The 12,373-nt window shown below is 46.7% G+C and overlaps 1 protein-coding gene across 1 annotated transcript in view; it reads left to right on the top strand.

Annotated features, from left to right (window-relative positions):
* Window positions 1–12,373, top strand: part of LOC120997544 (calpain-13-like) — a 162,696-nt gene that overhangs the window by 68,228 nt on the left and 82,095 nt on the right. Inside the window, exon 6 of the mRNA XM_040427635.1 lies at window positions 2,167–2,341. Coding sequence (XP_040283569.1) covers window positions 2,167–2,341 — 175 coding nt within the window. The remainder of the gene's footprint in view (window positions 1–2,166; window positions 2,342–12,373) is intronic.

The following is a 12,373-nucleotide window of genomic DNA, read 5'->3' on the forward strand; positions in this document are numbered from 1 at the left end:
ATTAGTTTCTTTACTATGCAGGTGAAGAAAGCTGCTCATCAGCGACTCTAGACTCAGGCTGCTGCTGATGGAGCTGGTACTGCTCCTGCCACCCTCTCCCTCTCTGCGGGTGTAAAAAATGCCCCTATTTTGGACCGGTAGCGAGGGTCTAACATGGTGGAGAGCCAGAAGTCATCCCCCTGGCCAATGGTGACAATTCAGCTGTCATTACCCAAGCAAGTGAGCATGCATTGGGCCATTTACACAAGTGACTCGGAGGGACTCCCCGCCTCCATCTCCAATGAATACTGCCACAGTGTGCCTGGGTCATCTGCCTCATCTTCCTCATCTCTCTCTTGCTCCTCCTCTCCTGTCACCTGTGTAAAAAAAACACCCATTTTGCTACACATTGCTTGTGCTCCAATGTCCTCCTCCTCCAGTGCAGCCCCCACAGGGCTCATGTGGCTGTGAGATGTAGTCGCCACGTCTCCAGTCCCATGACCAGCCATTGTTACCACCATCTTTTCCAGGGTATGAAGCAGTGGAATGACGTTGTTCATCTCGTAGTCCTGGCGACTGACAAATAAAGTGGCCTCCTCAAAGGGCCTGAGCAAACAGCAGGTGTCACGCATGAGCTGCAACTGGCTGACATCGAAGTTACACAGGGAAGTACCTCTGTCCACTTGGATCATCAAGAAATTATGGCCTTTCTCTGTTCGTACAGTCGGTCCAACATATGGAGGGTGGAATTCTAACCGGTGGAAACGTCGCATATCAGCCTATGTTGGGGGATGCCGTTCTGCCACTGCAGCTCAAGGCGGGTGTGCTTGGCGGTGTACGAGTGGCTGAAGTGCATGCAAAGTTTCCTCAATTTTTAGGGTGTCTTGCAGATGGGTGGAAGACTTCAGGAACCGCTTTACAACCAGATTGAACGCATGCACCATGAAGGGCGCATGGCTCAGCCCTCCGTGACGCAGCGCCGACTCCATGTTCTTCCCGTTGTCGGTCACCATGATTCCGATTTTGAGTTGTCGCGGAGAAATCCAGGATTCGATTTCTTGATGAAGGACACGGAGCAGTTCCTCCCCTGTGTGACTCCGTTCGTCCAGGCAAACGAGGTGCAGAACAGCGTGACACCGCCGTGCCCTGCACAATTAGTATGCTGGAGGGGCACTGTGAATTGTCCCTGCAGTGGAGGCTGAGGACACGTGGAGGATGAGGAGGCAGAGGCATACATTGTCGCAGGACCACCGGCGTGACGTGGAGGCGAAAGCGGTGTCACTTGGCCAAGTTGCTGGTGTGGCTGGGCAGGAACCACCACCATTTACCCAGTGGTCCGTAAAGGACATATATTGTCCTTGACCGTAGTTACAGCTACCGACCATTTTTCCCAAAAAAGGCTGTATTACAAACAAATTTTACCACTGAATGGCTAATCGACGCAATTACTCAGTCCCTACAGAAGAAAGTCTACATTCATCGACCAATTTTCCCTAAAAAGGCTGCATCACAAAAAAATGTCACCGCTGAATGGCAATGTAAATTCACCGCAGAACGGCTAATAAGACGTTCTTATTTTTCCTTTAGAACATATAACTGCCGCCGTGAACGGCAAATAATACTTTTTTTTGCCACTAATACACACCAGAAAAGGCTGTAATTTTTTCACTTCAACACACAACAGCTAATAAGACCCTTCCCCCTCCCTCCACTAATACATGACAAAAAAAAAGGGCTCGTTCCCAGAGTTCTTTGCTCCATGTCCTAACATATGCAGCAGTCATTTTAGGAAAAAACGCGATTCGTTAGCATGAAGCGTGAGGAAATTTGGATTCGGTGCAAATCGAATAATTACTGAAATTCGGATCGAATTCCACTTCGTCAGCTTAGATTCGCTCATCTCTAGCAGTCGTATTACATTTTCCATGGCACCCAGAACAATCCTTCTTGTGTGGCATCTTGCTGAGGATTAGCTGATCTTGGGGGACGGATGCCATCCTGGGTGGACAACCCCTTTAAGAGAGTGTACGAGGTATATGCACAATGCCTGCTTTTTACCCTATTATACTATGGGGCAGATTGAAGCCCTCTGCTTATTTTGTAGGGAATAATTTAGTGACCGTGTGAAGTGCTTGGGTGTAGCAATTTCCCCTTACATCCTTCAAATTGTTGCTTTTATCTTTTCAGGCTGCGAGGGTCGTACCAGAACCTGCACTGGGGATTCATCTCCGAGGCACTGGTGGATTTTACAGGAGGGGTGCAAATGGATTTTAACCTATCCAAACCCCCATCAGACCTGAGAGACATTGTTTTAGCTGCTGCACAATCAGGATCTCTTATGGGATGTACAACACCAGGCGACGTAAGTATATAATCCAATAAAAAGAGCAGCGGCAAAGAAAAGCTATGAAAGTATTTACCATATGTATTGTAAACAGATAACATTACAGAACGTTATAAAACTTTGCTTTTGCCAATTTTGTGGGACTGTCCAGCAAAGCAGATCATAGGCTGAGTTACATTCTGTATCAGAGTACATTAATGGTGCAGATTTCCTCCAGTGGAAATGTTGCATGTTGAAAATCGGAAAGTCCTGTGTTAAACAGTAGCAGCTCCATCCAGAGCATTTTAAATCTTTAGCATGTCAAGCAGATTTCCACTGTGAATTTCACATAGGGTTAAATCTACTGCAAATCAACAACACATTTTTATTGGAAATGATAATGTCCCAATCCTTATATTAGATAGTTATGTTCAATTTTCTGCTGGTGCAGTCACTGTGTACATACATTACATTACTTATCCTGTACTGATCCTGAGTTACATCCTGTATTATACTCCAGAGCTGCACTCACTATTCTGCTGGTGGAGTCACTGTGTACATACATTACTTATCCTGTACTGATCCTGAGTTACATCCTGTATTATACTCCAGAGCTGCAATCACTATTCTGCTGGTGGAGTCACTGTGTACATACATTACATTACTTATCCTGTACTGATCCTGAGTTACATCCTGTATTATACTCCAGAGCTGCACTCTGCACGCTATTCTGCTGGTGGAGTCACTGTGTACATACATTACATTACTTATCCTGTAATGATCCTGAGTTACAACCTGTATTATACTCCAGAGCTGCACTCACTATTCTGCTGGTGGAGTCACTGTGTACATACATTACATTACTTATCCTGTACTGATCCTGAGTTACAACCTGTATTATACTCCAGAGCTGCACTCACTATTCTGCTGGTGGAGTCACTGTGTACATACATTACATTACTTATCCTGTACAGATCCTGAGTTACATCCTGTATTATACTCCAGAGCTGCACTCACTATTCTGCTGGTGCAGTCACTGTGTACATACATACATTACGTATCCTGTACAGATCCTGAGTTACATCCTGTATTATGCTCCAGAGCTGCACTCACTATTCTGCTGGTGCAGTCACTGTGTACATACATTACTTATCCTGTACTGATCCTGAGTTACATCCTGTATTATACTCCAGAGCTGCACTCACTATTCTGCTGGTGGAGTTACTATGTACATACATTACTTATCCTGTACTGATCCTGAGTTACATCCTGTATCATACTCCAGAGCTGCACTTACTATTCTGCTGGTGCAGTCACTGTGTACATACATTACATTACTTATCCTGTACTGATCCTGAGTTACATCCTGTATTATACTCCAGAGCTGCACTCACTATTCTGCTGGTGCAGTCACTGTGTACATACATTACATTACTTATCCTGTACTGATCCCGAGTTATATTCTGAATTATACTCCAGAGCTGCACTCACTATTCTGCCGGTGCAGTCACTGTGTACATACATTACTTATCCTGTACTGATCCTGAGTTACATCCTGTATCATACTCCAGAGCTGCACTCACTATTCTGCTGGTGCAGTCACTGTGTACATACATCACATTACTTATCCTGTACTGATCCTGAGTTACATCCTGTATTGTACTCCAGAGCTGCACTCACTATTCTGCTGGTGTCAAATGTGTACATACATTACATTACTTATCCTGTACTGATCCTGAGCTTGTACACTGACATACCCCTAACAGTTTAGCTGAGCTCATATAATGCAGGAAAATAGGGAGTAGACATTTGCCAGGAGGGTTCCCTTAAAGGGTTTCTATCACTTCGTTTCACATAATTAGCTGTCAGACACTAGCGATCCGCTAGTGTCTGCTCTGCCAAACCATCCTAATATAATTGCTTTTTGGGCAGCCGTTTTACTAAAAAAAGAACTTTTATTAATATGCTAATGAGCCTCTAGGTGCTATGGGGGCGTCATTAGCACCTAGAGGCTCCGTCTACCTTCACAAACTGCCGCCGCCCAGCGCGTCCCTCCAGCCCGCCCATCTCCTCCTGAATGCGATCCTCCCTGTGAGCGCCTGTATTCGGCGCATGCGCAGTGAATGTCTGACCGCTTCCCTGCTCAAACATCTCCACTGCGCCTGTTCCTCGGAACACTATGACATCATCGTGCAGGCGCAGTGGAGATGTCTGAGCAGGGAAGCGGTCAGACATTCACAGCGCATGCGCCGAATACATACGCTCACAGGGAGGATCGCATTCCGGAGGAGATGGGCGGGCTGGAGGGACGCGCTGGGTGGTGGCAGTTTGTGAAGGTAGACGGAGCCTCTAGGTGCTAATGACGCCCCCATAGCACCTGGAGGCTCATTAGCATATTAATAAAAGTTTTTTTTTTAGCAAAACGGCTGCCCAAAAAGCAATTATATTAGGATGGTTTGGCAGAGCAGACACTAGCGGATCGCTAGTGTCTGACAGCTAAATATGTGAAACGAAGTGATAGAAACCCTTTAATGAAAGAATAACATCTCTCAGGCAATAAAACAGGAGGAAGGACCTCACATGAGCTCATGTTGCAGTGCCACTGTTTTGTGGTGGTTGTAGAGCATCGCTGCACCTTTAAATACTCTGCTCAATCCTGCATGAGATCTTCACTTCTGTTTTTCCCCGGCCGTCTTATTTGCACATCATTGTGAACACAAATCCCAACCTGTATTCGAGCTTCTCCTGCCAGCAACAGTCAGTAAACTCTCCTAAGCCTTCACTAATCTGTCCACCGGGCAGGAACCTGGCACCACAAGCAGAGGTGAATGCAAAGTCTAACAAACCGAGGCAAGACTTAGTGGTTTGTATAAAAGGGGTTGTCCGGGATGACAGTCTTTTTAACTAACATTAGTATTCACCGTTAAATGTATCTGTAATGTCCCACTGAAGGTTTCCAGTTGTTTTTTTATTCACTCCTACGGGGCTCCTACGGGTCCCCGAGGCTGCGCTCGGTATTGTTTACATTGCAGCGCTCCCTCTATGTAATTTCTTGCCACACTGCCTTATGGGTTCCGCAATATTCCTTTGCCTTCCATTCCTCCCCCTCATCTGTAAGGACATGGGAGGCGTCCCATATGCATAATCCATGCGGCCCCATTCAGTGTAAACGCAGATGAGAGGCGTGCACTATGCTAAACAGAAGTGCTCCCTGCCTCCAAATCAACCTCCTTCAGCCCAGAATAACGCCCCTTTGTGCCCGGTCACGTAACCGGCACAGAAGGGCGTTCTCTAGCGATGCCAGTTCCCTCCTACAAAACACGTACCGGGCTCCTTACTGGTGTGCTAAGCCTCGTCTTCCGCTTAGCACACCAGTAAGGAGCCCGGTACGTCACCAGCTGAACAAAAAAAAATCACACTTCCGGTCCGCAAATCCAGTGGAATGGGGTCATCCTCCGCAAATCCAGTGGAATGGGGTCATCTCCGCAAATCCAGTCTGAGGAATGGGGTCATCAGAATAAAGAAATAAAGATAGCACCCACATATATGTAGGCTGTTAGTGAAAAGCAGCCTATTTACTAATAATCACCGAACCCGGACAACCCCTTTAAGGCCTGAAGTTTGTACATATCCTTACCTGAAACGTCTGATCAGATCAGCTGATATTGTAAGCACTAAGAAGGGGAAATTAAAGGACACTGTCTCATTACGGTCAACTCCTTTAATCTCAAAAGTTTCTCAGAGTCCAAGGCAGGGACTCTTCCCATGATGTTCATACGCCCAAATAATGCATCAAATGCAACAATCCTTTTAAATTGTGTGAACACCTTTAAGCCAAATTATTTATGTTTTTATTATTTATTTTCTTACTAAATGCAATATGAAGCTGTCACAGCCAGACAGCTGAGAAGCTCTGACAGGTGCCTTTCAGATCCTCCTCCTTGAATTTCTTTGTTTTGGTTTAGTTCCTCATCTCGTTAGTCTATCTCAGCTGTCATGCAGTTGGACTGATTGCTGCCCTTTGAGTTCCTCCCCAGAATGCAGTAGTGTGCGGCTTATACAACTTCCTGGAGTGTGTGTGCATGCTGTTCCTAGTTCCCAGTCCACAGTCCCCAGTCGTCTGCAAGATAAGTTCTGTTTATGTATTTATGATTTTCTGTTTTCTGGATCCAGGTGACCCTGACTCCCTCCGTGTCTGTGTAGGGAGCCGGTGGTTGTGTCCCCTCACTATTGTAGGGTCTTCAGGTGTAAGATAGTCGAGGTACGTGGATATGCGCCCATCCACCTTTGGGGTGGTCGCATAGGCTGAGCAATAAGGGAGAGCGGCAGGTCCCATGCAGGGGTCTCCCTTTTGTTCCTTAGTTGTGGATCCAGTGAGTCATTGTTTATATTGTATTGTCTTGTTTCCTGTACACCATCCGTGACATTATAAGCCGCCCAAAACCGTCTCAAGCATGGATCCGGTTTCACTTTTGGCTGAGCGCTTCCAGGATCTTTCATTGGAGGTAGCTGATCTCCGTAAGACTTTTTCTCAGTTTCAAGTGACCGGTTCAGCTTGCGTTCATGGAGTTTGTTCTGAGCCTAAGATCTCGCTCCCGGATACGTTCTCCGGGGGTAGTGAGTATTTTGTGCGTTTTAGAGAGGCTTGCAAACTCCATTTTCGCCTTCTTCCCCATTCCTCTGGTGATGAAGAACGGAGGGTGGGGATCATTATATCGCTGCTCAGGGGTAACGCTCAATCCTGGGCCTTTTCGCTGCCGGAGGGGGCACGGCCCCTCCGTTCAGTGGATGAATTCTTTTTAGCCCTGGGTCAGATATATGGTGATCCGGATCGTATTGCTCTGGCTGAGTCTAGACTACGTCTGTTATGCCAGGGTAAACAATCCGCAGAGATATACTGCTCAGAATTTCGGAGATGGGCAGCTGATACTGGTTGGAATGATGCTGCACTCCGAAGTCAATTTTGCCATGGTCTTTCAGAGGGATTGAAAGATGCATTTGCCTTTTATGAGAGACCTACCTCCTTGGATTCTGCTATGTCTCAGGCCGTTCGTATTGACAGGCGTCTTAGAGAAAGAGGAGAGATCTCTCCTTCCTGTCATACTCAGTCCCGGGACAGTGCAGCGGTCTCTTTCTGTGCGCAGGGGTCTCAGTCGCTGTTAGCCCCCTCTGAGCAGGAGCCCATGCAGCTGGGGTTGATTGCCTCAGACAATAGAAGATTCAGCCCGCATGGGAGGGTTTGTTTTTGTTGTGGAGGTATAAATCATTTGGCAAATGTTTGTCCCTCTAGGAGATTCAGGCAGTTTTCTGGGAGTAATAAAGAAACAAAAAGGAAAAAATCTTTTAAAAATGTTCCGTCTGTTACTATTGGCAGGGTTGAGGCAGAAATTGAAGGTTTTCCGGTTGCTTGTAGTTCCCGTTTTGTCCTGCCTGCTAGGGTGGCGCTAGAGAGCAAAAGCATTTTTTGTGAGATTTTTGTGGATAGTGGAGCAGCTGTCAATCTCATTGATAATCAATTTGCAATAACTCATGGTTTCCAGGTATGCACTTTGGGAAAGGATATTCCTGTTTTTGCTATTGATTCCACTCCACTTTCTCAGAAATCATTAAAGGGCATAGTTCACAATATCCGTTTAATTGTGAGTGATGCTCATGTTGAGGATGTGTCATGTTTCGTCCTTAGTGGTTTGCCTACTCCTCTAGTGTTGGGGCTACCCTGGCTCACTAAACATAACCCCACCATTGATTGGCAAGCGAGGCATATAAATGGTTGGAGTGACTTCTGCAGAGAGAATTGCCTCATAACATCTGTTTCTGAGGTTTCTACTAAGACTGTACCACCTTTCCTCTCTGAATTTTCGGATGTCTTCTCTGAGAGTGGAGTTCAGGATTTGCCCCTGCACAGGGAGTACGATTGCCCTATTAATCTCATCCCAGGCGCCAAGCTGCCTAAATCTCGTTTATACAATCTTTCCCAACCTGAGAGGGTCGCTATGCGTGCTTATATCTCTGAGAGTCTGAGAAAAGGACACATACGACCCTCGAAGTCACCTGTTGCCGCTGGTTTTTTCTTTGTTAAGAAAAAAGATGGTTCTTTAAGACCTTGTCTGGATTTCAGGGAGCTGAACAGTATCACTATTCGTGACCCTTATCCGCTTCCTCTGATCCCGGACCTGTTTAACCAGGTTGTTGGGGCTAAAGTCTTTTCCAAATTAGACCTAAGAGGGGCATACAACCTGGTCAGGGTCAGAGAAGGAGACGAATGGAAGACGGCTTTCAATACCCCTGAGGGCCATTTTGAGAATTTGGTTATGCCTTTTGGTTTGATGAATGCCCCAGCCGTTTTTCAGCATTTCGTGAACAGCATTTTTTATCATTTAATGGGAAAATTTGTATTAGTGTATTTGGATGACATTTTGATTTTTTTCTCCTGATTTCAAGACTCATAAGGAACATTTACGTCAGGTCTTGCTCATCCTGCGGGAGAATAAATTATACGCGAAACTGGAAAAATGTGTGTTTGCGGTTCCAGAAATTCAATTTCTGGGGTTTCTTCTCTCCGCTTCTGATTTTCGCATGGACCCCGAGAAGGTCCGCGCTGTGCTTGAGTGGGAGCTTCCTGAGAATCAGAAGGCGCTGATGCGTTTTTTGGGCTTTGCCAATTATTACAGGAAATTTATTTTGAATTATTCCTCTGTTGTTAAACCACTCACTGATATGACCAGAAAGGGGGTAGATTTTTCTTCCTGGTCGGTAGAGGCGCGTAAGGCCTTTTCTAATATCAAGGAGAGTTTTGCTTCCGCTCCCATCCTGGTACAACCTGATATTTCGTTACCCTTCAAAGTTGAGGTTGATGCTTCTGAGGTAGGGGTGGGTGCGGTCTTGTCTCAGGGTTCCTCTCCTGCCAAATGGCAACCATGTGCCTTTTTCTCGAAGAAACTCTCCTCCGCAGAGAGAAATTATGATGTGGGAGATAGGGAATTGTTGGCCATCTAGTTGGCTTTTGAGGAATGGCGCCATTGGCTAGAGGGAGCCAGACACCCTATTACCGTGTTTACTGACCATAAAAATCTGGTCTACTTGGAGTCAGCCAAGCGTCTGAACCCGAGACAGGCCAGATGGTCTTTGTTCTTTTCAAGGTTTAATTTTGTTGTCACGTTCCGCCCTGGGGTTAAGAATGTGAAGGCAGATGCCCTGTCACGTTGTTTTCCGGGAGGTGGGAATTTTGAAGACCCGGGTCCCATTTTGGCTGAAGGTGTGGTGGTCTCTGCTCTTTTTCCTGAATTGGAGGCAGAGGTGCAGGCAGCCCAGTCAGAGGCTCCTGATCTTTGTCCTCCTGGGAGGTTGTTTGTGCCTCTCGCTTTGAGACACAAGATTTTTAAGGAACACCACGATACGGTCCTCGCTGGGCACCCGGGGGCAAGAGCCACACTGGATCTCATCGCTCAGAGATTCTGGTGGCCTGCGCTTTGTAAGTCGGTTGAGGGTTTTGTGGCAGCTTGCGAGACTTGCGCTCGTGCCAAAGTCCCTCATTCACGGCCATCAGGTCCTCTCCTTCCCTTACCCATTCCTTTCCGTCCTTGGACACATCTGTCCATGGACTTCATAACGGACTTGCCTCGTTCCTCGGGGAAGACTGTGATTCTGGTGGTGGTGGACCGTTTTAGCAAGATGGTGCATTTCATCCCTTTTCCTGGTTTGCCCAATGCTAAGACGCTGGCGCAGGCATTTATTGACCACATTGTCAAATTGCATGGTATTCCTTCAGACATAGTCTCTGATAGGGGCACGCAGTTTGTTTCCAGATTCTGGAAGGCTTTCTGTTCTCGCTTGGGGGTTCGATCGTCATTCTCTTCTGCTTTCCACCCGCAGTCGAATGGCGCGTCAATCAGAATCTGGAGACATATCTGCGCTGTTTTGTGGCGGAGAATCAGGAGGATTGGTGTTCTTTTTTGTCCCTTGCTGAGTTTGCTTTTAAATAACCGTCGTCAGGAGTCCTCTGATAAGTCACCATTTTTTGGTGCATATGGGTTTCATCCGCAGTTTGGGACTTTCTCGGGAGAGGGGTCTTCTGGTTTACCTGATGAGGATAGATTCTCCTCGTCTTTGTCATCTATTTGGCAAAAGATTCAGGATAATCTAAAGAGCATGAGTGAGAGATATAAGCGTGTGGCAGATAAGAGACGTGTGCCTGGTCCAGGCCTGAATGTTGGTGATCTGGTGTGGTTGTCTACCAAGAATATCAAATTGAAGGTTCCCTCCTGGAAGTTGGGTCCTAGGTTTATTGGGCCTTACAAGATCCTGTCTGTCATCAATCCTGTTGCCTACCGTCTTAATCTTCCTCAGACTTGGAAGATCCATAATGTTTTTCATAAGTCGTTATTAAAACCTTATGTTCAACCTATTGTACCCTCGCCTTTGCCTCCTCCTCTGGTTGATGGAAATCTTGAATTTCAGGTCTCTAGGATTGTGGATTCTCGTCTTGTCTGCGGTTCCCTCCAGTACCTCGTTCATTGGGAGGGTTATGGTCCTGAGGAGAGGATGTGGGTCCCAGTGACGGACATTAAGGCCTCTCGTCTCACCAGGGCTTTCCATAGGTCCCATCCTGAGAAGGTGGGCTCTGAGTGTCCGGAGTCCACTCGTAGAGGGAGGGGTACTGTCACAGCCAGACAGCTGAGAAGCTCTGACAGGAGCCTTTCAGATCCTCCTCCTTGAATTTCTTTGTTTTGGTTTAGTTCCTCATCTCGTTAGTCTATCTCAGCTGTCATGCAGTTGGACTGATTGCTGCCCTTTAAGTTCCTCCCCAGAATGCAGTAGTGTGCGGCTTATACAACTTCCTGGAGTGTGTGTGCATGCTGTTCCTAGTTCCCAGTCCACAGTCCCCAGTCGTCTGCAAGATAAGTTCTGTTTATGTATTTATGATTTTCTGTTTTCTGGATCCACGTGACCCTGACTCCCTCCGTGTCTGTTTAGGGAGCCGGTGGTTGTGTCCCCTCACTATTGTAGGGTCTTCAGGTGTAAGATAGTCGAGGTACGTGGATATGCGCCCATCCACCTTTGGGGTGGTCGCATAGGCTGAGCAATAAGGGAGAGCGGCAGGTCCCATGCAGGGGTCTCCCCTTTGTTCCTTAGTTGTGGATGCAGTGAGTCATTGTTTATATTGTATTGTCTTGTTTCCTGTACACCATCCGTGACAGAAGCATCTTTGTAAATAGTCTTCATTAAAAGTTTTCTACCATTTTGCTTCTGCGTAAGTCTTTCACCTAGCTGCCAGTGCTCTGCTCCTGTTTCTAACTGTTCTCTCTGCTCTCCCCCTCCCTGCTCTCAATATTAGAGATAGCAGCATGGAGGGGAAGGAAGTTCTTGACAGCAGATGTGTGTGGAGAGGAGGGAAAGCATCCACGGAGCAACCACAAGGCATTCTGCTGGGGGAGAAGCACATAGTTTGTGTACAAGTGTAGAGAGAATGCAGAGCACCCATGGCAGACTGTGCAGGAGGAGGGAGGGGGAATCACACAATCCTGAGCATCAGGGACTGTTACCGCAAGAGGGCTGTAAGGGGAGAAATATACTGATACATGAGAACTAGTCAAGCCAGCAGTATCCTATACACACAGGCATCGCATATAGTACAGAAGGGAGAAAATAGTGAGGTCAGGCAATCCAGAAGTTGGCAACAGAAATGAGACAGATATAGATGTTGTACCAGGGCACAAATGTAAATTTAGTCAGGAAGGTAAGGGTTGGTAACAGAGATGTAGCAGAGCTCAGCGTGTGGTATGGCAGCATGTAATCCAGGAAGGGTAGTCAGATGAGCCAGTGTTGTAGTGGAGCTTAGAATGCAGTGCAAAAAAGTAGTCAAACAAGTTGGGTCAACAGAACCTCAAAAACAAAGTGATCAATCACAGGATGCAACTAAGAAACCAAGAGGACAAAACCCGTTTGTGGCAGTGAAAGTAGTGTGTTGCCATCTTCAGTGTGGTGCCACATTGCCGACTTGGTCGTCTCCTCGGTCTGAGAGCCCCTTGGCACAACTGTCATTCTGTTGTGAGTCTCACTGTGCAGGCAGCT

Source organism: Bufo bufo, chromosome 4 (assembly GCF_905171765.1).
Source record: "Bufo bufo chromosome 4, aBufBuf1.1, whole genome shotgun sequence".
Lineage (NCBI taxonomy): Eukaryota > Metazoa > Chordata > Amphibia > Anura > Bufonidae > Bufo > Bufo bufo.